The 25544-nt window shown below is 38.3% G+C and overlaps 9 protein-coding genes across 9 annotated transcripts; 4 read left to right on the top strand and 5 right to left on the bottom strand.

The window, feature by feature from the left end:
- Positions 1-153: 153 nt before the first annotated feature.
- BRETT_003313 (uncharacterized protein) lies at positions 154-2850 on the bottom strand (the record flags this gene model as incomplete). The annotated part of the gene is made up of 1 exon (XM_041281824.1): positions 154-2850. One exon carries the CDS (start codon positions 2848-2850, stop codon positions 154-156), a length of 2697 nt encoding a protein of 898 aa, XP_041139615.1.
- A 2407-nt stretch (positions 2851-5257) lies between these two features.
- On the top strand, positions 5258-6979 carry BRETT_003312 (uncharacterized protein; the record flags this gene model as incomplete). Its single annotated transcript, XM_041281823.1, has 1 exon — positions 5258-6979. One exon carries the CDS (start codon positions 5258-5260, stop codon positions 6977-6979), a length of 1722 nt encoding a protein of 573 aa, XP_041139614.1.
- Positions 6980-8000: 1021 nt separating this feature from the next.
- Positions 8001-9719, top strand: BRETT_003311 (uncharacterized protein; the record flags this gene model as incomplete). The annotated part of the gene is made up of 1 exon (XM_041281822.1): positions 8001-9719. One exon carries the CDS (start codon positions 8001-8003, stop codon positions 9717-9719), a length of 1719 nt encoding a protein of 572 aa, XP_041139613.1.
- An 824-nt stretch (positions 9720-10543) lies between these two features.
- On the top strand, positions 10544-11344 carry BRETT_003310 (uncharacterized protein; the record flags this gene model as incomplete). The annotated part of the gene is made up of 1 exon (XM_041281821.1): positions 10544-11344. One exon carries the CDS (start codon positions 10544-10546, stop codon positions 11342-11344), a length of 801 nt encoding a protein of 266 aa, XP_041139612.1.
- A 1141-nt stretch (positions 11345-12485) lies between these two features.
- On the bottom strand, positions 12486-12806 carry RPS25A (ribosomal 40S subunit protein S25A; the record flags this gene model as incomplete). The annotated part of the gene is made up of 1 exon (XM_041281820.1): positions 12486-12806. The coding sequence occupies one exon, from the start codon at positions 12804-12806 to the stop codon at positions 12486-12488; it is 321 nt and encodes a 106-aa protein (XP_041139611.1).
- Positions 12807-14052: 1246 nt separating this feature from the next.
- On the top strand, positions 14053-15777 carry BRETT_003308 (uncharacterized protein; the record flags this gene model as incomplete). Its single annotated transcript, XM_041281819.1, has 1 exon — positions 14053-15777. One exon carries the CDS (start codon positions 14053-14055, stop codon positions 15775-15777), a length of 1725 nt encoding a protein of 574 aa, XP_041139610.1.
- A 195-nt stretch (positions 15778-15972) lies between these two features.
- BRETT_003307 (uncharacterized protein) lies at positions 15973-18216 on the bottom strand (the record flags this gene model as incomplete). The annotated part of the gene is made up of 1 exon (XM_041281818.1): positions 15973-18216. The coding sequence occupies one exon, from the start codon at positions 18214-18216 to the stop codon at positions 15973-15975; it is 2244 nt and encodes a 747-aa protein (XP_041139609.1).
- Positions 18217-19685: 1469 nt separating this feature from the next.
- Positions 19686-21284, bottom strand: BRETT_003306 (uncharacterized protein; the record flags this gene model as incomplete). The annotated part of the gene is made up of 1 exon (XM_041281817.1): positions 19686-21284. The coding sequence occupies one exon, from the start codon at positions 21282-21284 to the stop codon at positions 19686-19688; it is 1599 nt and encodes a 532-aa protein (XP_041139608.1).
- A 723-nt stretch (positions 21285-22007) lies between these two features.
- On the bottom strand, positions 22008-24965 carry BRETT_003305 (uncharacterized protein; the record flags this gene model as incomplete). The annotated part of the gene is made up of 1 exon (XM_041281816.1): positions 22008-24965. The coding sequence occupies one exon, from the start codon at positions 24963-24965 to the stop codon at positions 22008-22010; it is 2958 nt and encodes a 985-aa protein (XP_041139607.1).
- Between the last annotated feature and the right edge of the window lie 579 nt (positions 24966-25544).

The following is a 25544-nucleotide window of genomic DNA, read 5'->3' as shown; positions in this document are numbered from 1 at the left end:
TTAACTATTAAGCGAGTAATTGACTAATTTCTTTTCCAAGAAAAAAAAGTATTTTGTTTTAGTAGCGATATTTCCTTCGACCGGATTGTGCAAACCCTGGCATCAGACCTACACGATAGATTGTCATTCAAAACTCCTCCCGATCTACCATAATTATAATTCGTCTGGATTCACAGTGGTCTTGTAGTTGATTGCAACCGTCTTATTTGTGCTTGAAAGCATCAATTGATAGTTGAGCACTCCCCTTACTATTAACTCGAATGGATTCCTAGATATGTTCAACCATTTCATGTTTGGCTTTTTTATTTCAGGTGGAGGCTCTTCTTCGTCAAGCAAAATATCCGGTAAGCTTGGAGTTGAATGTTCAACCGATAACGATGCGTCATATCCTTTATCTTTTCTATGTATATCTTTTGCACTATCAATTCGCCCACTTTCATCGACATTGTGTCCACTACTATCATCTCCATCGTCGTCATCGTTTCCATCCCTACCATTATTATCATAGGTGCAGGGATTTATAATTTTAATCTCGGTGGAACTTTCATCTTTCTGGCGTGTAAAGCAGCCACCCTGAAAACTTAATGGCATATCAAGTTGATCCACGCTACCAAGTAGCACTGTAGTATATTCCGGTTTCTCATTCTTCTTATCTTTCTCCTTTTCAATGGTGTAGCCATCGACAATATATTGAGTTTTCGCGAATATATCGAGCTGGGCGCTATTAATAGTCACAGACATAACGCCCGGATTAAAGGCTTGTACATTCATATCAAACATAAATTCCTCATCCGAGATTAAAATACTATCAACTCCGGTAATAGTTGTATTCTGAAGCTCTTTTGAAGTTGCCAGAATAAATCCCCCCATAAATCCAACCGAGAGCAACAAGCAGATGAGACCCATTGTATAGCAGAAACTTTTAAGTTGACGAATCCTCCTTGTGCGTGCACTGGTGAAATCATGAGGATTAAAATAAACGCTGCTTTTTTTATTACGAATAGATCTTTCAGCCATTTTTTTCTGCAACAATCGATACTTATCTTCATTCGGGCTGTAAAGCGATCCCTGACGTTTTCCCGGCTCTCCATTTTGCAGCCCATACGTTTGTGAAACGCTGCCATATCCATGTCCTGTTGAGTTAATAGTGCCGTAATTAGAATATTGGCCATGTCTATATCCGTACTTCCCTTGATCCACAACAGAAAGATCATCGTCAATATCAGAGTCATAATCCATGGTAGAAGGAACTCCCGTAAACGGTATTTCATCAAATTGGTTCCGCCCAGTGTGAACACTGTTGAACTTACTGGAGCGAATGTTGTTATAAGCATCTTCATAGTCTTCTTCATCATTATTAAAATCAGCCATGTCGGTACCCGAATATTTCCTAGGTGTGACTCCTTTAGAATCAAAAATCCTAGATGTAATTTCACGAAGATGATTGTGTGGTTTCGGGGACTCCATTGATACGTTATCTTTCTTTTGAGTTAAACGCGGATTTATACTCAGTTCGTCGAGATCATCCTTCTCCGTAGGTAGTGTTGATTTCAATGGAGTTTCTCCCAGATGTTTCACTGATCCAGTCATGCTGGAATCGCTATCCGATATATTGGTATTATTTAAATTGGCGTGGGTACTAATTCTATTACCAGCAGTTGAACTTAATGAGGCAATATTCAAATTCAAAGATGCACCCAGACTGGATTTCCGATGCAGCGAGTTCTGGGCAGAGGATTTTCCGGTTATTAATGACCGTTTATCCTCAGAATTACTTGGTTGACGATTTTTTCTTAACTCCTTAATGTTATTCTTTGTTGTTTCCTCGGACTCCTGTGTATTGTCTTGTTTCTGAACTCCGGTGACAACTCTTTTCGGGGCCATGTCATAAACAAATGTTTCTTCAGAGTCAGATTTATTTGTTTCATCGTCCTTGATAGCGTCATGTAGCTTGGCAGCAAAAAATTCTGCCCTAGATGGTCTTTTCCCCTGAACAATTGAAGTTGAAGATGTAGAATTTCCAGCCGTCGCTTGTCCTATGGCTGCACGCAGATTTAAGATACTGGAAGATGGCATTCCCCCGGCTCTTTTCTTTGGAAGTGCCGAGCCTGTCAATTTGTCAAGCGAATTTACGCTTAGTGTTGTGGGCCCATTATCAATACTTGATTTCTTATTTCGTAGATGTTGAAGGAAAGAATCGGGATTATCTGTGGAATTCCCTGGGACTTGGTTCGACCCAACAATGATTCCAGAGGAATTATCAGCGTTATTGCTGGTCGATATACTTTTCTTGGTATTTAATACATTTCCGCCAGTTGAAGACGGTCCAGACTTTGATTTCTCCTTGCTGTGAGTTTGATTAAACGATGAATTTGAACTCGTACGGGATTGTTTGGGGGCACCAGTGGAAGCCCTGCTGTTTTTTGCTGGTGCCTTATCTGACGGACCAAGAGATGTGCTATCTTTTGACTGGTCCTTTAAAGTTTTGGAAGGGGCTCTCCTTTCAATAGATTCAGTCACATTCTGACTCTCTTTTACAGTGCGTTGTAATTGGTTTAACGAGTTGATCGACAGCGTTGAAGGTGGTCGTGGCATTATATGAATTGCCTTGATATTATCTGCCTGCTCTTGTACAACATTGACTAATCCAGATGCAGCCGTCTGGTTTTTCGCCTCAGGTAATTTTAGAAAGGAAGCCTTGGTCTTTGGACCCGTTGGTTTTGGATGATTGATTATGGGATGCTGTTGGTTGGATTTTTCAGAAGCAACGGTATCAAGACTATCTTTTGATTGTTTTGAGGAAAAAAGGGCGCTTTCTCCGGATTCGTCTTTTTCATCTTCGGCAGTCATACTGCTGTATATCTCTGACAGTTAACGTTAAAATGAAAGCAGGCCCTAACTGTTTGATTAACGCCAACCTACTTCCGTTATGGTTGTTGCTTCCGGCGGAAATGTCTAATGCTCTTTTGGAGTTTCCGCGACGTTGTTTAATTCCGAATTTCGCTAATATGTATCCCAAGTAAACTATTTATGTTGTGTGATGTTATTCAAGAATAAAAATATATTTCTTCCCGTTCCAAGACAACACTCTAGCAAATTACAGTTATCGAGATATTACACTGTAGGAATTTTACTTGATAATTGCAATGTTTCCTTTTTTATTTTTGTTAATATTTTTTTTTTTCTAGCGTCAGTCGTGTACCCCGGGTCCGCCTTAGTGCAGTTTCGCTTACTAGTTCATAAATCGTACTTTGTCTTCTGCTAGAACTTTTTCTTCTACCATACTAAATTATTCACAACATACTTCGAAAACTGCAGAGCGAACCTAGATGCTTGATAGTGTGTTGACTTTTATTTGCAACAGACATATTTAAATAGTGTGCATACCATTTTTCAACTTGCTTTTAGTCCTCTATTATTGCGGGGTAGTAAAACAGTCTGGACCTAAGAAAGTTCTGGCGGCACGGAAAGTCCGAACACTCCCCTCCCACGTATAAAGTCGTTGAGCGAAACTTGAAAGAAAAATAAAATTAAACGGCAACAAATTTCCTCTCTATCCTTCCCAACATGATTTTTGCATCCGTACACCGATATACGTGAAATGTCCTGGCGGTTAAGGCTCCGCATGATATTTCCTATTTTTGTGGACATCGATTGTATTCGTTTATGCACTCCGGACTTTACAAGCAAGACAAGCATCACGGTTTTTCATGAGCGAGAGATCTCCGTACACTAACAATTTAAATAAATAATAACGTGGTCACGTTCTCCGTTAAATCCAGTGTATCTGAACTATCAACAAGCCATAAATTAACTGATTTCGGCTTTAACTACGTATTAAAGAAGCTTTTATTATGACTGTTCTTCATGTATCTCACATAGTTGATCAACCGCTAAGAATGTCCGGTCCCGAGTGATGTGAAGCCTCTGTCTGGTCATAAATCGTGTTGTATTTCCGTTTAGTCAGCGAAAACTTTAAGTGTGTGCGGGCTAGTTAATTATTAAGTCTTTCGAAGTAGTCCTACGTCGCTATTAGCTGCTGTTAAAGAAAGCAAATCTTAAAGGTAAGGCACAATAATAATAAAATTAAAAAAAAGAAGATGGCCATATTCCGGCGGAAAAGAATGCCGCTTAAAAAGAAAAAAATATCACAATGCCAGGATTGAACGAATGTTAACATTTAAGTATACTCTGGCAAAACTTTAGAGCATCTGTTGATGATTTGCTCCTCACGATAGACTCTATTTCAACATTGAGCCCATAAAGATGTCCGGTATGGTACTCTTTAAGTTTTCACATTAGCTTTCCCCAGCTTCACGCATAGGTCAGTGCGAAATATATGAACTTGCGTGTATTCAAATAATGCCTCTAATACTTCGATGCCGAAGCTTTTTTTTCCCCTTTCGAACTTAAAAAATAACCTGACCGTTGGCAAAAACTGTTTCCCTGTTTTAAAAATTTTTTCAGATGCCCAAAGCATTTGACACATTGAGAAAAAAATAAGGGCGCAATTTCATTAGTATATAAGTACTTGGAGCAACTTCGCGGCATTTCTGGTTAAAACAATGTAATGGTCTATTTCTAACCGAATTTATTAATTAGGTTCCACTAACGTCAACCGACACCTTCCTCTTGACGTTAGTGGCCGAAACACTTGAAGTAGCCCAGAGTCGTCCACTAACGTCAACTGACAGCTATCAAAACACATATGTGAGGTTATGTGAGGCTATACCAAGATAAGATAACATCATATCGGTGTTGTGTATACATGGATCTTATAAAAAGACATCTATGGTCGTTGAAGTGAAGCTCCAACAGTAAAAGAAAGCTTATAAACGTTACGTAGAGTTCTGAATGAGAAATTTTCACCTCAGGGAGAGGGCATTATAGTCATTGGTATGTGTTTTTTTTCCCCCCCCTAGTCCTAAACAGGGAGCTGTCGTTAATTTTTTTCGCTTTTCATTCTTTTCAATGCATTGTTGATTTCGCATCCCATTATCATTCGAAGCCAGAAACCTGAACCTCGTTATCAGAGAAAAAAGAAGTCATCCTACACATCAGCTTTCCTCCCTTTTTTCTCCCTCATGTATATATAGGTGTGAATCCATCGATCGTTTTAACTAAACCTATCTCTTATTGAACATATCGCCTTTTTTTACAATATTTCCTTCCGTTTGCTCTGTTTGTCGTTTATAAGTACAATATAGATACGTTGCTCTCTGGGCTTTACCGGGCTAACTAACACCATAGTTCAATAATGAATGACAAGTTACCGGAAGGTATAGAAAGTACTGATACTTTCCAAAAGGCTGAAACGCCTTCAGAGACGACTGCTAATGAATCTCCAAGAGGTTCATGTGAGAAAGGATCCCCTACTTTGCAAACAACTGAGGTTAAGAGGCAAGTTAAAAGAGGTCTTGAATCCCGTCATGTCAGTATGTTGGCTTTGGGAGGAACCATTGGTAGTGGTTTGTTCATTGGTACCTCTACCCCTCTACATGAGGCAGGTCCAGTGAATGCTTTGATTGCATATCTCTTCTTCGGTTTGCTTACATTCTCAGTTACGCAATCCCTTGGTGAGTTGGCAACACACACTCCAGTTACAGGATCTTTCTGTATTTTCAATACAAAATATATATCCAAGTCTATTGGTATGGCTACAAACTGGCTTTATTGGTTCCAATGGCCAATCACCTTTGCTGTTGAGTTGTTTGCCATTGCTCAAATCATTGAGTATTGGACAGACGCAGTTCCTAACTGGGCTTGGATGCTTATATTTTATGTTTTCTTGACCGCAATAAATTTCTTCCCAGTTAGATACTACGGAGAAATCGAATATTGGGTTGCACTGGTTAAAATTATTGCAATCGTTGGTTTCATCATCTACGCTTTCTGTATGGTTTGTGGTGCAGGAAAGACAGGTCCTGTCGGTTTCCGTTATTGGAGACATCCTGGTCCATGGGGTGCCGGTGCAGGACTTGTTAAGAATACAGACACTGATAGGTTCCTTGGTTGGCTTTCTTCTTTGATTAATGCAGCTTTCACATATCAAGGTGTTGAGTTCACGGGTATTGCTGCAGGTGAGTCTTCCAACCCTAGAAAGACGGTTCCAAAGGCTATTAATAAGGTTATTTTCAGAATTCTTATATTCTATATACTTACCTTGTTCTTCATTGGTATGCTTGTTCCATACAACGACCCTGATCTTACCAATGACACCACCTTCATATCGTCTTCTCCATTCTTGATCTCGATTAAGAATAGTGGTACCCCTGTTTTACCTCATATCTTCAACGCTGTTATGCTTTTCACTGTGACTTCTGCAGGTAACTCCGATATTTATATTGGATCAAGAGTTCTATATGCTATGGCAGGTACCACTGCTCCAAAGTTCTTTCATATGACGACCAAACAAGGTGTTCCTTTCCTTGGTGTTGCCGTTACCTCGTCATTGGGACTTTTGTGCTTCCTCAACATAACCAATAGTGGCCAGACTGTTTTCAATTGGTTACTTGATATTTCGGCAACTGCCGGTATTATTGACTGGATCTTTATCAGTGGTGCCCACTTAAGATTCATGAATATTCTAAAGAGAAGAGGTATATCTAGAGACACATTGCCTTACAAAGCATGGGGAATGCCTTTCTTTGCATGGTTCTCGTTCATTTCTTTGATTATCATTGTTTTCATTCAAGGTTACGCAGTGTTCTTCGATTTCAATGCCTCAGATTTCTTTGCAAACTACATATCCTTGGTGTTGTTCTTCGCAATATGGATTGGTTCGCAACTTACGACGTATAGAAAAGATCCTTGGTTAATTCCCCTGGACGATGTCGATATTGATACTGATGCTAGAGCTATAAATGATGAGATATGGGAGGATGAAGTTTGTACAGAAAAGTTCAAGATGACTAAGCCTAAGGGCTGGAGAGGGCGTGCACGCTATTACTTTGACAGGCTCATAGATTTCGCAAATTAATATATTGGTATTGGTATAGTTTTCGCCTATCTTTTATAAAAAAATAACGTTATGCATACGATAGATAAATTTTGGATTCTCGATCATATGTAGTGTATTTTCCCCTTGCAATAGTCACATCATGGTTCCTCAAGCAATGTGGTATTTTTTCCTCGTATTACGTTAGTTGTGCGTGTGACCTATTTATTATACGCTATTATCGCTGGCCGTTGCCGAAAACAGCTTTTCTTCCTGTGAAAAGTTTTTCCGATGCCCTAAATTTTTGACACATTGAGAATAAACTCAGGACATGGTTTTACTTGTTTGGCAATACGTGGGAACAAGCTACGCGGCATTTACTAAAGGAACAAGACAGAATTGTTTACACCTCTAGACTTATTTAAGTTAAAGCGATATCAACGATTGGGATTTTCTTTCGATGAACCATAATTTCTGGTTATGTCAATCATGCTAACTTCCAGTTCAAAGTCAACAGGCCATATGTGAATGCATCAGGAAAGATTATGCAAGTAAAGCTGCACGACCTTATGCCCCTATCCTGAGTTAATAATTACATTTAGAGCAAAGAAATCATAAATTAAAAAAACCGAAGTTTACTTAATCCTGTATGCCCTGTATGGAATCAATTTGGAGGAGAATTTTTCATCGCAGGGCATTACGGAGAGGGTCACTTTCGTCCATAATCGGCAACTGCTTCCAAATTATTTTTCTTTTCCATTATTCTCAGTCCATTGTAAACTAGATTCCTCATTATCTGTCATATAAATCGAATGGTTGATTTCTGTTATCGTGACAAATAGAAGTCACTTTGCGATCCAAAATACTCCCATAATACGTTATATATATACATTATCAAATATGTGTGGAGAACTTTACAAACAACAGAATTGATACTTCAGAAGAAGTAAGAGAAGGTTTCCCGTTATCTGGTTTTCATATACTACTGTTCGTTCTTTGACCCTAAGCATTCACTTCTGTCTCTTTTTTTTTTGGAAAACATATACTAGTATAAAACTTCTGAATGAACGAAAAGTTGCAGAAAGATTTGGAGGTTTCAAGCACTATCCAAAAGGTTGAAACTCCCTCGGAGTCAACCATCCTTGATTCTCCGAGAGATTCATGTGAGAAAGGATCCCCTACTTTGCAAACAACTGAGGTTAAGAGGCAAGTTAAAAGAGGTCTTGCCTCTCGTCATGTGACAATGTTGGCTTTAGGAGGAACTATTGGTAGTGGTTTGTTCATTGGTACCTCTACCCCTCTACATGAAGCTGGTCCGGTGAATGCTTTGATTGCCTACTTCTTTTTTGGTATTCTCATGTTCTCCGTCACTCAGTCTCTAGGTGAAATGGCAACGCATACTCCAGTTACAGGATCTTTTTGTGTTTTCAATACAAGATATATCTCCAAGTCTATTGGAATGGCCACAAACTGGCTTTATTGGTTTCAGTGGCCAATTACATGTGCTGTTGAATTGTTTGCTATATCGGAAATTATGAAATACTGGACTGATGCGGTTCCTAATTGGGCCTGGATGATTATGTTTTACGTTTTTCTATCATGTATTAATTTGTTTCCAGTCAGATACTATGGAGAAATTGAATATTGGGTTGCATTAGTTAAAATTATTGCAATCATAGGTTTCATCATCTACGCTTTCTGCATGGTTTGTGGTGCAGGAAAGACAGGTCCTGTCGGTTTCCGTTATTGGAGACATCCTGGTCCATGGGGTGCTGGTGCAGGACTTGTTAAGAATACAGACACTGATAGGTTCCTTGGTTGGCTTTCTTCTTTGATTAATGCTGCTTTCACATATCAAGGTGTTGAGTTCACGGGTATTGCTGCAGGTGAGTCTTCCAACCCTAGAAAGACAGTCCCAAGAGCTATTAATCAAGTCATTTTTAGAATTCTTATATTCTACATTCTCACATTGTTTTTTGTTGGTTTGCTAGTTCCTTACAATGATCCTGATCTTACGGATGACACTACATTCATTTCATCATCACCGTTTTTGATTTCGATCAAAAATAGTGGTACGCCCGTCTTACCTCACGTTCTTAATGCTGTGATGCTATTTACGGTCACATCTGCCGGCAACTCAGATGTCTATATTGGTTCTAGAGTGCTTTACGCCATGGCCGGTACTACAGCACCAAGATTTTTCCGCATAACAACCAAGCAGGGTGTTCCATTTATTGGTGTCCTGGTTACCTCATCTTTAGGTTTATTATGTTTCCTTAAAATGACTAACAGTGGACAGTCTGTCTTCACTTGGTTGCTTGATATTTCGGCCACAGCCAGTGTCATAGACTGGATTTTTGTTAGTGGTGCTCACTTGAGATTCATGAGCATATTAAAAAGTCGAGGCATCTCCAGGGATACATTACCTTATAAGGCTTTTGGAATGCCTTTCCTTGCTTGGTTTGCATTTATCGCATTGATCATCATCATATTCATTCAAGGTTATGCTGTGTTCTTTAATTTTAAAGCATCGGACTTTTTTGCAAATTACATATCCCTAATGCTATTCTGTGTAATATGGATTGGTTCACAACTTACGATCTACCGAAAAGATCCCTGGTTAATTCCCCTGACAGATGTTGATATTGATAGTGGTGCCAGAATTGTGGATGAGGAGATTATGGAGGATGATGTTGATGATGAGTCAAAAATTACAAATCCTAAGGGTTGGAAAGAGCACAGTCGTTACTATTTGAAAAAAACCATGGATTTCATAAACTAAGTCTGTCCTTGTGGAATTCCATCAACTTTTTATCAACTCTCTTTTTTTGCATATAAGAAATATACCTTGGATGTTATTAATATATAAAGTGAGGTGTGTCTGGTATTGTTTTTTTATCTGGTTTATACTTTCATTACTTTTCAGCCAGATATGTTTGCGCAAAGAGCGATATCCGCCTACAGTTGAGGCTTTCGCATAATTCCACAGAGGTCTTCTGCGTGTTGTTTTAAGATTACATTAATTATAATTGTTGGTTTCCTAAAAAAATTGATTTACTAAGAAAAAATGGTGGTGCTACACAGTATTTTAAAAGAATGCTGATCATTACTTTTCAAACCAGAGAAGTACTCGTTTGTTGCAAACATATTTAACTATTGTTTGATTGGTATATATATTAACACCCGCAACACACAGTAATGTGTAATAATAGACAGTATTGTAGTAAATTATTAAAAATCAACAATTTATGGGCTTTCATAAGATGAAAAAAACAAGGCCTTGGTATTCATGCAGAGGAAGAAAAAGAAATTAACGAGTAATTTATTTTACTTTGTTCTTTTCGGGATTCTTTCTTTTTTTGCTTGGTTATAACCGGCCCCCTAATTTTCTGCAAGGGGAAAAAAAGTGGAAAAAAAAGTTCATATATTTAGGAAGCATATTAATACCAGCAGCCCTCGGAAGAGATTTCTCAGGAAGTCCAAGCCCCTTATTTTTACCAAATTTCTTGCTTAAGATTATATATTGTCGGTCAAAGAAATTTTCTTAGTGGCATTGTTGCCGATTGAAACATTTGAAGTGACAATTGTGCGAAGATACAAGCAAAAATGGCAGCGATAACACCTAAGACTACAGACACAGCACCTCCAAGTGCAACAAAGACTACCGCTGCCAAATCATTGGCCAGTAAAAAGCCGGTCACCAATAGTAGTGAGTTTGTTCATAAGAGGTTGGTGAAGAAGAAAGTGGAAGGTACGCCTTTGACCCAAACGCTCTGGATTGCCGGACATGCAACAACTATCGCTATGGGTCTAATATATACAGTCTATTACCTTCTCTTCCGCTCACATGTTTCAAAGATTTCTTTCATTGCCTACAGGTTAGCACTTATTGGTGTTTTTCTCTCATATTCATGCACTATTCTATCACAATTTGCTCAGAAGGCACTTCCATCATACATTACATTACTCGGAACGGTCAATTTCCAGTACTTGTTACTTGCTGTTGTTTGGTTCTTCAACAGAAGCTCTCTTTTCAAGCTTGTTCCTTATCTCATTGTTTCTGTGATGCAGCTAGCAACACAATTCAAAATTGATGCAGTCTTGAAACTATCTCCACAGTTAAAGATTGCCGTCGCATACGATGAGTTACTTGTATTTGTTGTCCTTACTGTTGATACTTTGCTAATGAGAGGTACATCTGGTTACGCGCTTTTCCTATACGCAGCTTTCTTCTGGTTGAGAATCATTGAGAGTGAAAATACAAGATATTTGTTGTATACCATGGCTATCAAGCTTGATTCGACAATGGCCAAACAGAAGAATCCAAAGGTGGTCAGCTCATGGAAATCTCTAAAAAGATTCCTTACCATGAAGAATGAAAGGTTCCAGAAAGAGTTCCTTAACTGAGTTGCTAGCTTTTGTATACCAGCTGGAGGGTTGTGGTGTTTAGTTTCATGCCTATGTACTACTTTTTGATTTTTTGTTAGTTTTGAATTATCACCATCATGTGGCTCAATTCTTTCCTCGTCATTCTTTCTTTTGCTAATGACAATTGTGTCCTTTTTCTCTTTTTTTTTGTACTTGTTTGTCCTTCTTACATTCCATTACAGTATGTTGTCAGATATATACTTATTTAACCAAACGTTTGTACTCTTTGTCAGAAAATTTTGGTAAGCTTTTGTTATCTTCCTGTGTTATTCAGAAGCAGAACTGGAAAAGTAGTTTTTCATCATCAAAGAGATTGTAACGTTAGGCACTTCCACTGAAATTTTCTAAACTCGACTAAGTAAAGACAGATTTCAATGTAAGTTCAGTGACAAGACAATTAAATTAATAGCTAGTGGCTATAATGAGATAGCCCTTGTAAACGTGTATGTTAGTATCACTGAACTGTTTTCAGTTCTAAAAAAAGCAACCGCTCGATTTTCCATAGTGAGCGCATATCTGTTATATGCTAATTTAAATTGTCAGATGGTGATGCATGTAAATGATTAAGGATCATAATCCATTTGGATTTCACCGATCGATTAAACGTGGTAAACACAATTCATCATTCAAATTATACTCAAAAGAAACCGGACAAGTAACAAAAAACAGGAAAATACATACAACTCAGATATGAACCCCATTTCGGTATGTTCCATTTCCATGATATGTCTTATATTACTATTACATTTTTACGCATATGAGGTATGTAAGAGGATAGAAAATAGAGGGAAATTGACATCTTTTATAGCACAAAAAAAACTTTTCAGTAAAGCGCCGAACAAAAAAAAAGCTAAAAGCTGAATTTTCATTAATCATGCCAAATACTAGGGAAATTAAAAAGCACAAACCCTCAAACACCAAAATTTTGAACATGCGTTTAAAAACGATACGGCACCTACTTATGTTAACTTATTGTGGTCATATTAATAGAATCAAGAAAAGAGATACAAAAGTGACTATACAGAAACTAAAGTAATTACAATCAACGCAAACAGATTCAATGTATAAAAGAGAGCCGTATTCACGTTAATGACTATAATCCAAAAATCTCCTTCTTTCTTTAAGCAGTAGCACGAGTGTAGATCAACTGCTTGGAGTGTTTATCAACGCATTTGATAAGACCATCCTTCTCCATCTGTCTCAAGGCAACTCTGGCAACAGATCCACCGATTTTTAATCTGTCAACAAGAACAGAAACGGAGATGAACTTGTAAGTTGGGACATCCTTCAAAATTCTGTCATATTTGTCCTGGTCCAAAATCACCATGTGGTCAGCTCTGTCCTTGACCTTACCCTTGTTCCACTTCTTCTTACTCTTCTTAGAACCGGCTGCAGCGGCTGCGGCTTTGGCGGCTTTAGTGGTTTGAACTTTTAAAGGCATTTCTAAATATAAAATTTTTGTTAGTATTCTGATCGTTCTCTAAGCCATGAAAAGCAAAACTCGCATGAAAGAAAGCAATATAGAGCCCGTGATACCTATAATATTCATTTGAATGAGGATTGTCAAGAAATAATACTACATTATGACCTCGTTCATTCTCCGTGCATACACAAGCACGCATATGTGCGATTTAATAAGCACTGCAAAAAGAACGACTCTCCTGCACACAACATTGCCAATGGATAAGTTTGTTCACCAGTCTTTGTGCGGGTTATGATATCTCTCCACGGACGTATAACATATATTTTCATATGTTATTTCCACCTAAAGCGATTATGCTAATATTGCCCCTCTCCCATGTTTATGCTTTCAATACTGTTCGTTTCAACTATCATACATACTTTATGTGCTTCTGCTGTTCAGTTTATAGGGAAAGGAAAGGAAATCTTTAAAGAGAATCGAGCTTGAAGTTAAAGTGAGGTTGAAGTATATCAATCGATATAGGGTTCTCACCAAAAAATTTTCCCGTACAAAGTCTCGCCTGAGCTTTTTTTTTTCAGTGTACAATCTTGTGGCGACCTAAAATAAAATACGGTGCACCTTGTTGCTCCAATAGCGCGAGTCAGCATCCAATATTTTACCCTTATTTCTTGTCAAGCCCTTTGTGCGATCACGTGATTACTTTGAGTGAGTGTGTTTCCTTTGAATTGATGATGAGGAACATACAAAGGTATTTTACCACACATAATATTTTCAGAAAGCACTTTAAAAAAATTGATACCAATGTACAGAAGTAGAATTTGCTAATCTTACTCCTAGTATCTAGTGTGATTGTTGTTTCCCAATGGGTGGCTAGAATCTGTAACATATGCTGACCTTACCTGGTAGTGCACTTTGAAACAATATCGCCAAATGATTTTTTTGTATTGAAACAAATCAAAATTACATCCTTGCATTGTTTCCTCCCTCCTACTGTGCTGGTTTTTTACGTTCTATTGTGGTGCATCCCACCATCTAGAAGGAAAAATGTGTGTCTTCTAAGTCATAAATCAAATGTTCCTTTTTTCGTTACCCTTTCCATTCTATTAATTTGTTTCACTTCCTAATAAGAATTAGATTGACGATATTAAACTATAACTTGTGTGTTAGCACTTTTGCGAGGAGGGCTTGTTGATTTGTTTCGAGTACTAATCAATTATTTAAAGTTTAAGTGACATAACCAGTAAACATATACTCACGTACACAAATGGGAAAAAGAACAAAAACACAACTAACTAGGGAACAAGTGTACTCTGGAGAGGCAGAAGCTTCAAGTGGTGATGACATACCATTAAAACCAAAAATGGCATCTAGAGAGAAAATGGCTCAAAGAAAGATTGCCCACTTTAAATCTAGACTTCATACGGATTTTGGAGTACCAAAATTCCATGCAGCATCTTCGAACGAAGTCAGTGAAACTTCAAATTCCTCGTCAACGAATGATTTAGCAGAGGCTACACAATTGAAGTCGTTGAATGCTAATTTCTTGAAGGCTATAAACGATTCTATAAATGTGAACCCTGTTGCTAATCTTACTTCTATCCTACAAAAATACATGGATTACTACAAGAAGGTCGAAAGTGGCGAACTAGAAGTCAAAAATGCGTCTATTCCGGAGGTTCATATAAAGCCAATAGCAGTTGACCAGACTAATACCTTCAACTTTGGTGATTTCGACAAGAAAGGCAATGAACTAAAGGAACCAGAAAGCGCGCAACCGAAGATCAACCATGCTATGGATCATAAGAACGAGAAAGTGTTATCAGATAAGGTCGAAGATGTTAAAAAAATTGATTTATCTGGACCAAAGTTCACCTTGAATAAACTTCCAACATCTGCAGACTATGGTTTCAAGTTCGGAAATGTTCCAAAGAATTCGGATGAAAGTGATGGCAAAGAATCGAAAACCAAGGGACCCACATTCAAAATCACTCCTGAACTTTCGAGGCCTGATCCAAATGCTGTGTTTAAATTTTCGCCAGATTCAAAAAAGGAAGATGATAACGACAAGAAGGAAGAGAAAGTTGGTTCTAGTTCTCCTTCGCTCCAATCAAAGCCAGCTTTCAGCTTCACGAGTGCGGAAATTAAGCAACCTGCAGGGGAAACCAAGCCATCGGCATCAACCACGACGCCTGGCTTTAGTTTCGCAAAGCCGGACAGCAACAAAAATAAAGAAGAACCCAAGAAGGACGAAAAGCCTGCTGCGAAGCCTGCATTTACCTTCGGAAGTAGTACTTCTAACAATGGTTCCGGATTTTCTGGTTTCAAATTTGGAGCTGGTACTTCATTATCATCTAATACTGATAATGATAAACCTTCAGCTTCTGCTTTCAAGTTTTCTGTGCCATCGGCTGACTCTTCAAAGCCATCGACTGGATTTTCTTTTGGTAGCAATTCGGCTAGCACTAATTCCAATCCATTTGGAGGTAGTAATAGCTCGTCTTTTGGATTTAGCTTCACTCCTCCCTCTGCGGACTCATCGCATCCTTCTCCAGACAATGATACTAAAAAGCAAGATGAGGATAATGTCAAGGGAAATTTTGCTGTAGTCAAGCTGACCGAAAAAGTTGATGTTAAAACGGGTGAGGAGGATGAAAAGGCTATTTTCACCAAGAGGACAAAATTGTCAAAGTTTAACCCGGAGAATAAAGAAAAGCCATACGAGACAGTGGGTGTTGGTGAACTTAAAGTGCTTGTGAATGATAAGACAAAGAAATCACGTATTTTAATCAGATCTGACGGTAATGGCAATGTGTTGCTGAATGTCCTGATATTGAAGGATCTTACATTCTCGTTAATAGGATCAAAGAAAAATATTTTAAGAATACCAACTGTGACTTCAGATGGAAAGATGGAAATGTACATCGCGCAGGTCAAGACTGGTGATGATGGTAGTGCTTTGTTGAAAAAGGTGCAGGATTGTCAGAACTGATCAATACTGTACTCTCTGGCACATTTGTTACTTGATGCTCTTTTCCAATTATTTTTGTTTTACAGCAACTTTTCACCGATTCTAACATTTCCTTGTTCCTGGCTATACAGCAAAATGCTAGATTATTGTACGCTGGCGTTTGGCGTTAGTTGTGGTATGGTATATGTACATTATTAATATAAAAAAGGTTAGAATCTATATGTTTTTCCTTAGAATTTTTCTCACATCTCTAATAAAATCTTCCGCTTCTCCAACATCCAAATATTCATAACCTGTCAAGATATTCTTTCCGTCAATGCTATTTAAATCGTCAAGGGATGAATCTCCTAAATAATGAAAAGTCTCTTCGGCAGATCCAAAAAGTTTATAAGATATCTTCTTTATCAATGCAAGCAAGCAACGTAACAAAAATGAATCGCCCTCAAAAATATAAATATCAAATATACGCTCAAGCACTTCCATGTTCAATAAATTAGTAAACATAGTGGCTATGGTGCTTTGCAAAATAATGAGTGTATTCATGTCATGCTGTACAAAATGATTGTAGATGTTTGGAGATGTAGTCAAAAGAAATCTATCAAACTGGTCCTTAATATCTTTCAAGTACGTCATCTCTTCAGATCTAATATTGCTCTCCTCTTCAAGTTCCATTTTCAAACTCTTTGGAATATCCGCCATTGTCAAAAGTGTATGTGGCAACTTCTTCAAAAGAATGTCAATCAAAGAATGAAATGCCAACTCTTCGGACTCCAAGTTTTTCAAGAGCAGGCATATGAGTCGCAGTATACGGTTCGTCTCAATTACCGAAAGCTGCAACCGATAAATTTCTTTGGTTTTGGCAATGTCGAACGCAATTGCAATAGATAGTACTGACTCAAACGTACTTCCAAGTTGAAACATTATCATATCAGGAAAGCATTTTTGAATTTGCTTTGAATAATCCTCAACATGCCGTATTTCATGCATTCTATCGGCATTTTCCTTTTCAAATTTCTTCTGTCCCAACTGGCTAGTAGTGGTTTTGTAGTCGCATGCCTTATCTATAATTATATGCGCTTCCTTCAAGAACTTGGTGAGATCAATTTTGATCTTTTTTCCTACAAGTTGACGTCTCCAAATGCTGGCACGCAAACCTTGCTTCCGAGGTATGCCCCTCCACCAGAGCTCCCTGGTCGATGGAAGGCATATAAGAAAATCGTACTTCTCGCATATCATCTTCCATATCTTATAATCATAGTCATTTCTGTGCTTCAATGTTTCCTGCTTCTCGTAATACTTTTTCATCTTCTCTTTTTCTTTGTTAATTTGTGTTTGCATGAGATTCTCATAATCCTGTTGATGTTTGGCCAATTCGGCATGGTCTTTAGGTGGCAGATTGAGCTGCCTCGTGACAGATAGGCAATCATACTTTTCTTTGCTTGGGTGCACTTTCTTGTTGTTTTTATCTGAAACGGATTCCAAAGATGAATCACTCAATGATAAACGTGACAAGCTTTTAAGCATTGATATTCTTTGTAAGGACTCATCAAGGTGAGGATCCTTGTTTCTATTTAATAGTTTACCCTCAAAAGACATCGAGCTCGATTCTTCGTCATCCATTAGGCTTAACTCCGACATGTCTGAGACGACCGAAAAGATTGATGATGCTCTAGTTGCAGGAGAGCTTCTTACCGATCCAGTCGAGTAATTACTCCCCGTACTGATATTAGAATACGGGCGTTGAAGTATACCTGCAGGTGGTAAGCGAGAAAAATGTGGCTCTTGTGGATTCACAGAATGGACAATTGCGGTCTTCGGAGTTTGAGGAGGAATTACTTTCTTGCGGCTCAAACCAAACTTAACATTTTGAGAGTGAGCAGTCTTTTGCAGCTGATTTGCAGGAAAAATTGGTCTCTTCTTCGGAACTACCCTAAATTGTGCCAGGCGGGATGTTTGGTAGGAAGCACGATGATCGCACAGTGATTGTAAAGGCTTCGAAAATGGGACGTCAAAAACGATTAAATCGTCCGGTAATTCATCATCCGATAGAGAGTCTAAGGTGCTTAACAATTCTGAAGGAGATCTTGCAACCTCCTTTTCTATATCATCAAGCTTTTTCTGTTTATGAAGTTTGCTCCGATATCTTTGTGAAGATGTTAATGGTCTTCTAACACAATTAGAAGAATTTATGGGACGACTTGGTCCAATGGGCAATGACAGCTTCTCACGGCAATAAGTATTCTCCATTGATGTCGATCGTAGTCGACCTGTCGATAAATCGCGCGATGACATGGCTACACATTCGTTTGTATGAGGAAGAGAATGTGATCCAGTTGTAGTGTTAATTTTTAAAGATGAATTTCTACTGACTTGTGACCCTATGTCCTCAAAGGACTCTTGTATAACGTCCAAATTCGGTGGTTGGGCCGACCCAGGTGTAGAGGAATGTTTATTCACCATAGTTCAAATCTTTTGATACTCAAAAAAAAAAAATTGGCTGGCTTTGTTTCGCAATAAAATGGATTTCTCTCAGCTGTTATTTATTTTCCCTAGTCCGACAATAATAATTAGCACAATCGACTATTTTTTTTCTCGATAGTCCCGATCTGAAAGCACGTAACTTTAAAATGAACGTCCGCAATCGAAACCAGTTGGGTTTGATGATACTGTATTGTCAGAATTGATGTGATGATATGTGACTTCCTCAAAAGAACGCGAAGAAAGTTCACAAGAAAGTGAATGGATAAACAACCCTGAAAGTTTGGAACAACGAAAGAATGGGAAAAGCAGGCAGTGCCATCTATCTCCGAGCGTTCTGAAGTTAAGAGATTGACAATTCTTGTATAGGCACCTATTGAGCTCTGAATTGGTGGAAAGAATGTTTTCGTATCAAACTGACGGGTCGAAGAAGAAAATCCGAAGTAAAATAAAAAATATTGCAAGATTGATCTTCACTGTAGAAATAGAAGAAGTGCAATGTTTTATATTTTTAGATATAGTTGAAACAATCACGAAGCAAAGCAAAAAAAAAAAGTCTATATTTATTTTATTTTGGTGTGCCAAAATTTTTTTACCCCTTTTGGTTTTATTTAGTAATTTATTTTTTGCTAAATGGCATGGAATAATAAGAAATCTTGTTCCATTTCCTAGAGAACCGCGAATGTGTACACTTTATTCGCAACTTTGGCTTCCAAATTAATAATTTTCAATACACACTACCTGTAAATATTTTTCTTCGAGTAGACTATCCGCGTTTGTTGAACCAATCTGCCGTATTCATATTGTTCAAATCCACTTTCTGCTCGATCTGTATTGTACCAAAAACTTCTTTGGCAAGATGCGAGGCAAAAAATTGAAAGGTGAACTTCTCTATCTTTTTTTTTCCCCTCTACTTCTCTCTAGTATTTTTTTCTGCCCGTCTAAAAAACTCTTCTTAATCAAGGGTCCTTCCTGTCTAGTAAACAAACAGGTAATTACCGAATTTCATCCTAACTCTTTCATCCGGACTACTTTATTATGTAACTTGGGATGATTTATACAATTTGTTTTTCTCTTACACCTCCAGACTATAAACAATTTGTGATGAAATTTAAAGTTATTCATTAAGCCTAGTTATTTGCAAACAGAGAGACTCGAACTCGGCATAATATTGAAGCCGATTCTCAAACACACCCACCATTTTGGGGGAAAAAATTTTTATCATCGAGCATAATGATTTGATTATCGGGAGTCCTCGACCTGATTGCAATGTACGGATGTAAGGCGTAGTCGCATAAATTCATGTTATAAACTATATGTGCGTGTACATGGAGACTAATTTATTTACATGTAAGTACAGTAGAAAAAAGTGCGGTGCTTTCCAACCACCCTGTAACTAAGCAACGAGATGCCAACAGATCCAAAGGCAGCCTACCCACTTTATTTCTTTATTACTTTTTGTTGTCGTTGTTGTTCTTCTCAAATTCCTCCCGAATCCTCTTAAAGGCGTCCATGAGGAACTTCTGGATGCGCTCCAAAGCACTCAGGCGCCTTTCGGACACGGTTTCATTCTCCATCTTTGTGTCAGTCTTCTCTTGCTTCTTTCCCGCACCCATATCTTCCAGTGGTTTCCAAGATGGATCGGTTTTATTAGCCGTAGTGTCGCCGAATGCATCGGCAAGGGCTTCTAGTAAAGCCGTCTGTGTTGAGTTGAGAGGTTTCATTGCCTCCAAGTTGATAACAACCTTCTCTTCGCCTCTTCTACCACTTCCATATGGAACACCTTTGTTTGGAATGGAAATCACATTACCCTGTGCCACACCGGAAGGAACACGAAGCACAACTTGTTGGCCATCTAACGTCGGTATCTTGATTTTTCCTCCCAAAGCCGCGGTAGTCATTGGAATATGACACTGATAAACTAAGTTATTACCTGTCCTTGTGAAATCCCTGTCAGGTCTCACTCTCACACGGATGATCAAATCTCCACTAGTTAGAACATAACCATCTGATGATGCGATATCTGGATAGTCACCTGCCCCGGCAACACGTATTCTTGATCCATCCTTGATACCCTGCGGAAGGCGAACCTCCGTCTCTTTCTGATTGTTTGTGACACCACGGCCATGGCATTCCGTACATTTGTCGCCCTCTTTCACAACCACACCCGTACCACCGCATGTCTTACATGTTGATGCCATCTGGAAGCCGGCTTGTAGAATTCTGACCTGCGAACCTGTACCATGGCATGTTGGGCAAGTTGATTTTCTACGGCCTGCCTTCATTCCTGAACCTTTACATGATCCACACTTACTCATTGCATTGTATCTCACAGACACACTCGTGCCAAATATAGCCTCCTTAAATGTGATCGTCTTTAGCACTTCAATATCTTGGCCCTGCACATGTTGCGTTGCCCTACCGCCAAATGGGTTGCTAGATGCAAATGGATTACCACGTCTTCCACCCATTCCCCCGAATAAATCGTCCAAATTAATGCCGAAGCCTTCAAAAGGATTTCCGGTTCTCGCACCACCAAATCCTCCGAATGGATTTGAGCTATATGCAGATCCGGATGCCTGTCCGTTGGAACCAAACCCTGCAGCCCCAAATTGATCATACTGCTGCTTTTTTTTAGGATCGCTTAAAATGTCATAAGCCTCCTGGACAGCGTGAAACTTGTCCTCGGCATCGGATGCTTTGTTTATATCTGGATGATACTTCTTTGCCAATTTGAAGTAGGCCTTCTTGATTTGTGAGGGTGAAGCATTTTTGCTAATGTTGAGCACCTTGTACGGATCTTCAATATGTGCTACTTGAGATGTATGAAAGAAACGACAACTTAGTGTTGGATTGCTGTGATTTCTATACGTCTTCCGTGCATTTGGTCTACCGTTGAATAGTATCGTAGAAAATGTCTTACTTCCAACTTTAGAGACTGTAGCAAAAGCTCTAGGCTTACCTGCTAAAGAGTGGCGTGCTAAGAGTATAGCCTCTTTGCACGTCTTGCCCAGAGGAACCTTTAAAAACGACGTTCTTAAAGTCGACATTTAGTCTTGTTATCTTTCCAGATATTTCTCTTTTTTTTAGATGAATGAGTTGCTGTTGTTTGAGAATACCCGTTTATATTTAAAATCTTCTTCTTTTAACTTTGTGTATTTGTGTAGGGAAAGATTATTCTAAAAAGCGTACTGGAAAAAAAATTTCAAATGGAAATGGATTGACACCTAACTTGCATGTGGATGTTACCGGAAAAAGAAGTTTAAAAAAATATATATATATATTTGTCGATATGCATCAGTCGCACTGAACGGCAATTAGATCTGGCCTTGAAATGTTCTTTTTTGCTTCTGGGGATGAGGGATCGGCAGTTTAGTTCAATAAACCAATTTTAAAAGTAAAAGCAGTGGAATCTAAAAGTTCGATTTGGAAGCCTGATTCCCGTAGTTCATATTGATTACTTACTCCTGTGTGTTTCAATTGTTCCCTTCTCCATCGATAATTTGTAGCAAAAGTAGACAGACGGATGTTTCTAGAAATCATCGTAAACAGGAAAATCCGCGATTTCGCAAAATATTTCCACTTTACTCGATTATTTTTCAATATCGTAAACTAAGTTCTAACCCATAGTAATGCATATATATGTTTTATTATACAGATTCCAAAAGACAACAAAAAATTGAATTGTGTTGCCTCAAAGATAAATGATTTCAATAGAAAAATAGTAAATAATACATATTGGACAAAGAATTTCCGTCAACAGATGTTGGAGTTTAATCAAAAGCCTGTGCAACCAAGTTTTTAAACTCGTCAGTAATGTCATCTGAGGTATCAAGTTTATCGTTAGACTGAGAAGTGGATGAAACGTCATTTATCGTTGTTTTAGTTTTGAATTCTGACGATGAAGCTGTTTTCATGTTTCCCGTAGTTAATGAATGCATGGAAGCAGAATTAGATCCTTTTGATAATCCTTCATTCATAGCTTGCATGTTTGGCGTACGCTCACCGATCTTCGGCCTATGAATAGCACTAGCAGACAGCTCATTCAAAGATGATGAACCCTTAATGTGTTCTGTGCCACCACTGGCTTTTATAAGATAATCAGGCACCTCAATGTTGTTCTTAAGACAATAAAGCTTCCAATTACGGGCCTTGTCCTTTAATTGTAAGGAGGTTCTATTTTTCAATGCTTCGTTTATGGAGCCTCCAGGTCCAAACAGCTCCAATATTGCTGTCCAGTGGGTTCCCTTCAGCTTAAGCCCTTCCTTTAATGCTTCCTCCTCCTCATGAGTCCACGTTCGGCGGAAAGTGGTTGGTCTGTTCTGTCTCTGTCTGATTTTTCTCCTTTTATTTGCCACCGCGTTGATCCTAGCAGTCATTTCATTCGGTTCCCGTTGATCTAACAACCGTTTTCTCTTTGCCTCATTCAAAGCACTGCTTCCTGTTTCTCTGCTTCTCTGTTCCTTCATCAATACTGTACGCTTTGTAAGCAGACCAGTGAACTTGCCCTTTGGACCCCAAACAAGGAAGCCCACATTCTTTGCCACATAGTTCAGCAGATCGTTCAAGAACTTGACCCACTCGTACTTTTGCATAAGCATCGAGTCATCTTCAATCTCCAACAAGTTCTTTTTACGGGACTCACACCTTGATAAAAAGTCCAATTCAGCTGGTGTAAAGAATGTGGAATCCCTGGATACTTTCCTCTTAGAAGAATCAAAGTTTGGATCCTTTCTCTTCAAAAGGATTTCGTCCAGATTATCGGGAAACAAATCCTGAATTATTTCATCTTTTTTCCGGTCGCCCAGTTCGATGGCCGAGATAAATGCCTGTGTCTTCAATTCCAAATAAAGAATTGCTTGCGATTTTAAAAATTTTGTTTGATTATGAGCTGAACGATGGCGGGTAACCGAAGATGGTAATGTATGTTCCAAAGAGTTGTTTTGGCCATAGTAGCTAATGGACTTTTCAGGATCGAGATTTTGAGGAGGGCAAAAAACGTCCAAGAATGCTTCGTTGAGGAAGTAAAATCCAAGATCAATTAATCCCAGCGTTGCAAGAAGAAACGTTGCCAAATTAACTTTCCTCAACGTTCCTTCAATCGTCTCCTCTTTTCCATGCAAAAATGATGGTGCTGGCTCACGATACTTCCAAAGTCCAAACGTAACATTTTCTACCGTAAAAAAAGGATTTTCCTCCGAGTTGTAGACTCTTTTAGTAGTTTCAAATAATTCCACCAAATTTCCGAAGGCAATTCCGCTGTAGCTTTCTCTATTTGATACCAACTCCATAACGTTTTGAAATGACTCCCGTGCAACAACTCTTAAAATTTGCGTTGCCAGATTATCCAGTGTTGGAAGTGTGTTTACAAGCATCTGAACATTGAAAGAAAGATGCTCAGGCGCCGTAATGGCCAAAGGTAATGCTGCCATCTGGGCATTTAGTATTTCCGACGGTGTTGGAGCATTTTGACTATCCTCCAATAGTTCCTTATAAGCCTTTAGCACCTTTGACTCCCTCGTTTTTGCGAGTTCACTATCAGCAGGTATTGGAACACCTTTATATGTGGTTGTCAAATCATTTCCTGTTTCAAGAATATCAGGCTCGTCAATCCCGTTTACCTCCTTATCATTATCAATTAATCGTGAGTCAATATTATCCATTGAAGTTTCATTTGTATCAATATGTTTTACACTGTCACCATGTAAAGTTAAACTGTGATCAGCGCTCTTTTCCTTACTATTTTTGTCGGCGGAATTTTCCAGAGGTGTTTTTGAAATAAGTGTTTCATCCTTTGACTGAGGATCAACCTTCTTTGTAAATCCTGGTGATTCTGAAGTGTCGGATGATTTCTTTTGCAATTCCAATTTATTGATTTTCTCGACCTTAATATGCTCCTCTCTCTCTGTTGGAGTGCCGTCCGCTTGTTTCTTCGATGTGTCTGAAGTCAACTTCTCCATATTCGCCTCACGATTTTCCTTCTGTATCTCTTCCTGGACTCTCTGAAACATTTCAAGCTCCTTATCAATTTCATCCTTATCCTCTTCGCTGTCTTCCTCGTTTGTTTTAAATGTTTTGTCTGTCTCCCTGATTGCTTTCTCTTCCGAATTTTCCGGTTGGCCAGATGTGTTTTTTGTATCTTTCTTCGTTTTTACGACTTCATCATCAAGTTTCTTCGAGTATGTAGTGTTTTCTTTTTCTTCTTTTTGATTGCTAATTACCTCAGATGTATTATTATCTGGTGAATCTGTCTTGTTATTCGATGACTGATTTCCTTCACCAGCACTTTGTTGTTTCACAACTTCTTGTTCATTTGAAGTTGAATCTGCACCATCTGTGTCATAATTTTCGTGTGGTTCTGCTACGTTATCGTGTCGCAGCACATCTTCAGTGTTGCCCACTATAATATTTTGAAGATGACGATCTAATTCTTCATCGTTCAGCTTGTCCAAATAGTTTAGATTTGACTCCAAATAATCCAGTGGTGTTTTATTTCTGCCCCCTGCCTCATTTGCTTGCTTAATTTCAGAGTGATTTTGCAGCTCTGCCTCCATTTTATCTAACTCACTCTGCAAATTGGCTTCAAATCCGGAAGTAATCTGAGAATTCTCTGTTTGCTCACTTTTTTCCTTCTCTTTTACTGATACATCAATGGTGTTTTTTTCTTCATTATGATTCAGACTATTATTTGGTGATAGTCGTGACTTCTGTGAAGTGTCTAGATCAGCCATTCTTGATCGCCGATATGTTTTATCAAGCACTATCCTTATTGTTGTTCTTTCTCTTTCGCTGATTTAAGTTATTCTAAGAGTAGATCCAACAGTTGAATTAGATTGGCTCTTTAGTTATCAAAGTTAAAGGCTAAAAAAAAAAAAGCTTATATCCTCTAAGAGTAATCAACCAAATATAATATGACGCTTTTAGAACCTTTAATTTGCTTTCAACGTTATTTTATAAAGATTGTTGTTCGATTGGAATCATGAAAAGTAAGTTGTAAATTTTTTTTTTTTTTTTTTTTTTTTTTTATTTACTTGAATTTTTCTTTTTATATGTTTCCCCTGCAGAAAATAATCAAAACCTAAGATAAGTAAGCATCTTTACACCATAATGTTTTTCAAATCTGCGCCAAATTTCAAAGCAAGAAAAGTCTTTGACGCGTATTATTACTGCAGGCAATTTTTCTGAAATAGGCAGTTTTTTCGCATATTTTACTCTTTTGAAGTTTATTACGTACGGAAAGAACAAAAACGAGAATGGCTCGACTTGAGCTCAGTTCGTGTTTTCCCTTAATTAAAAAAAAAGTATCATCA

This window comes from Brettanomyces bruxellensis, chromosome 9 (assembly GCF_011074885.1).
Source record: "Brettanomyces bruxellensis chromosome 9, complete sequence".
Lineage (NCBI taxonomy): Eukaryota > Fungi > Ascomycota > Pichiomycetes > Pichiales > Pichiaceae > Brettanomyces > Brettanomyces bruxellensis.
Note: the sequence above shows the minus strand (reverse complement) of the source record. Positions and strands in the feature narration are given on the sequence as shown.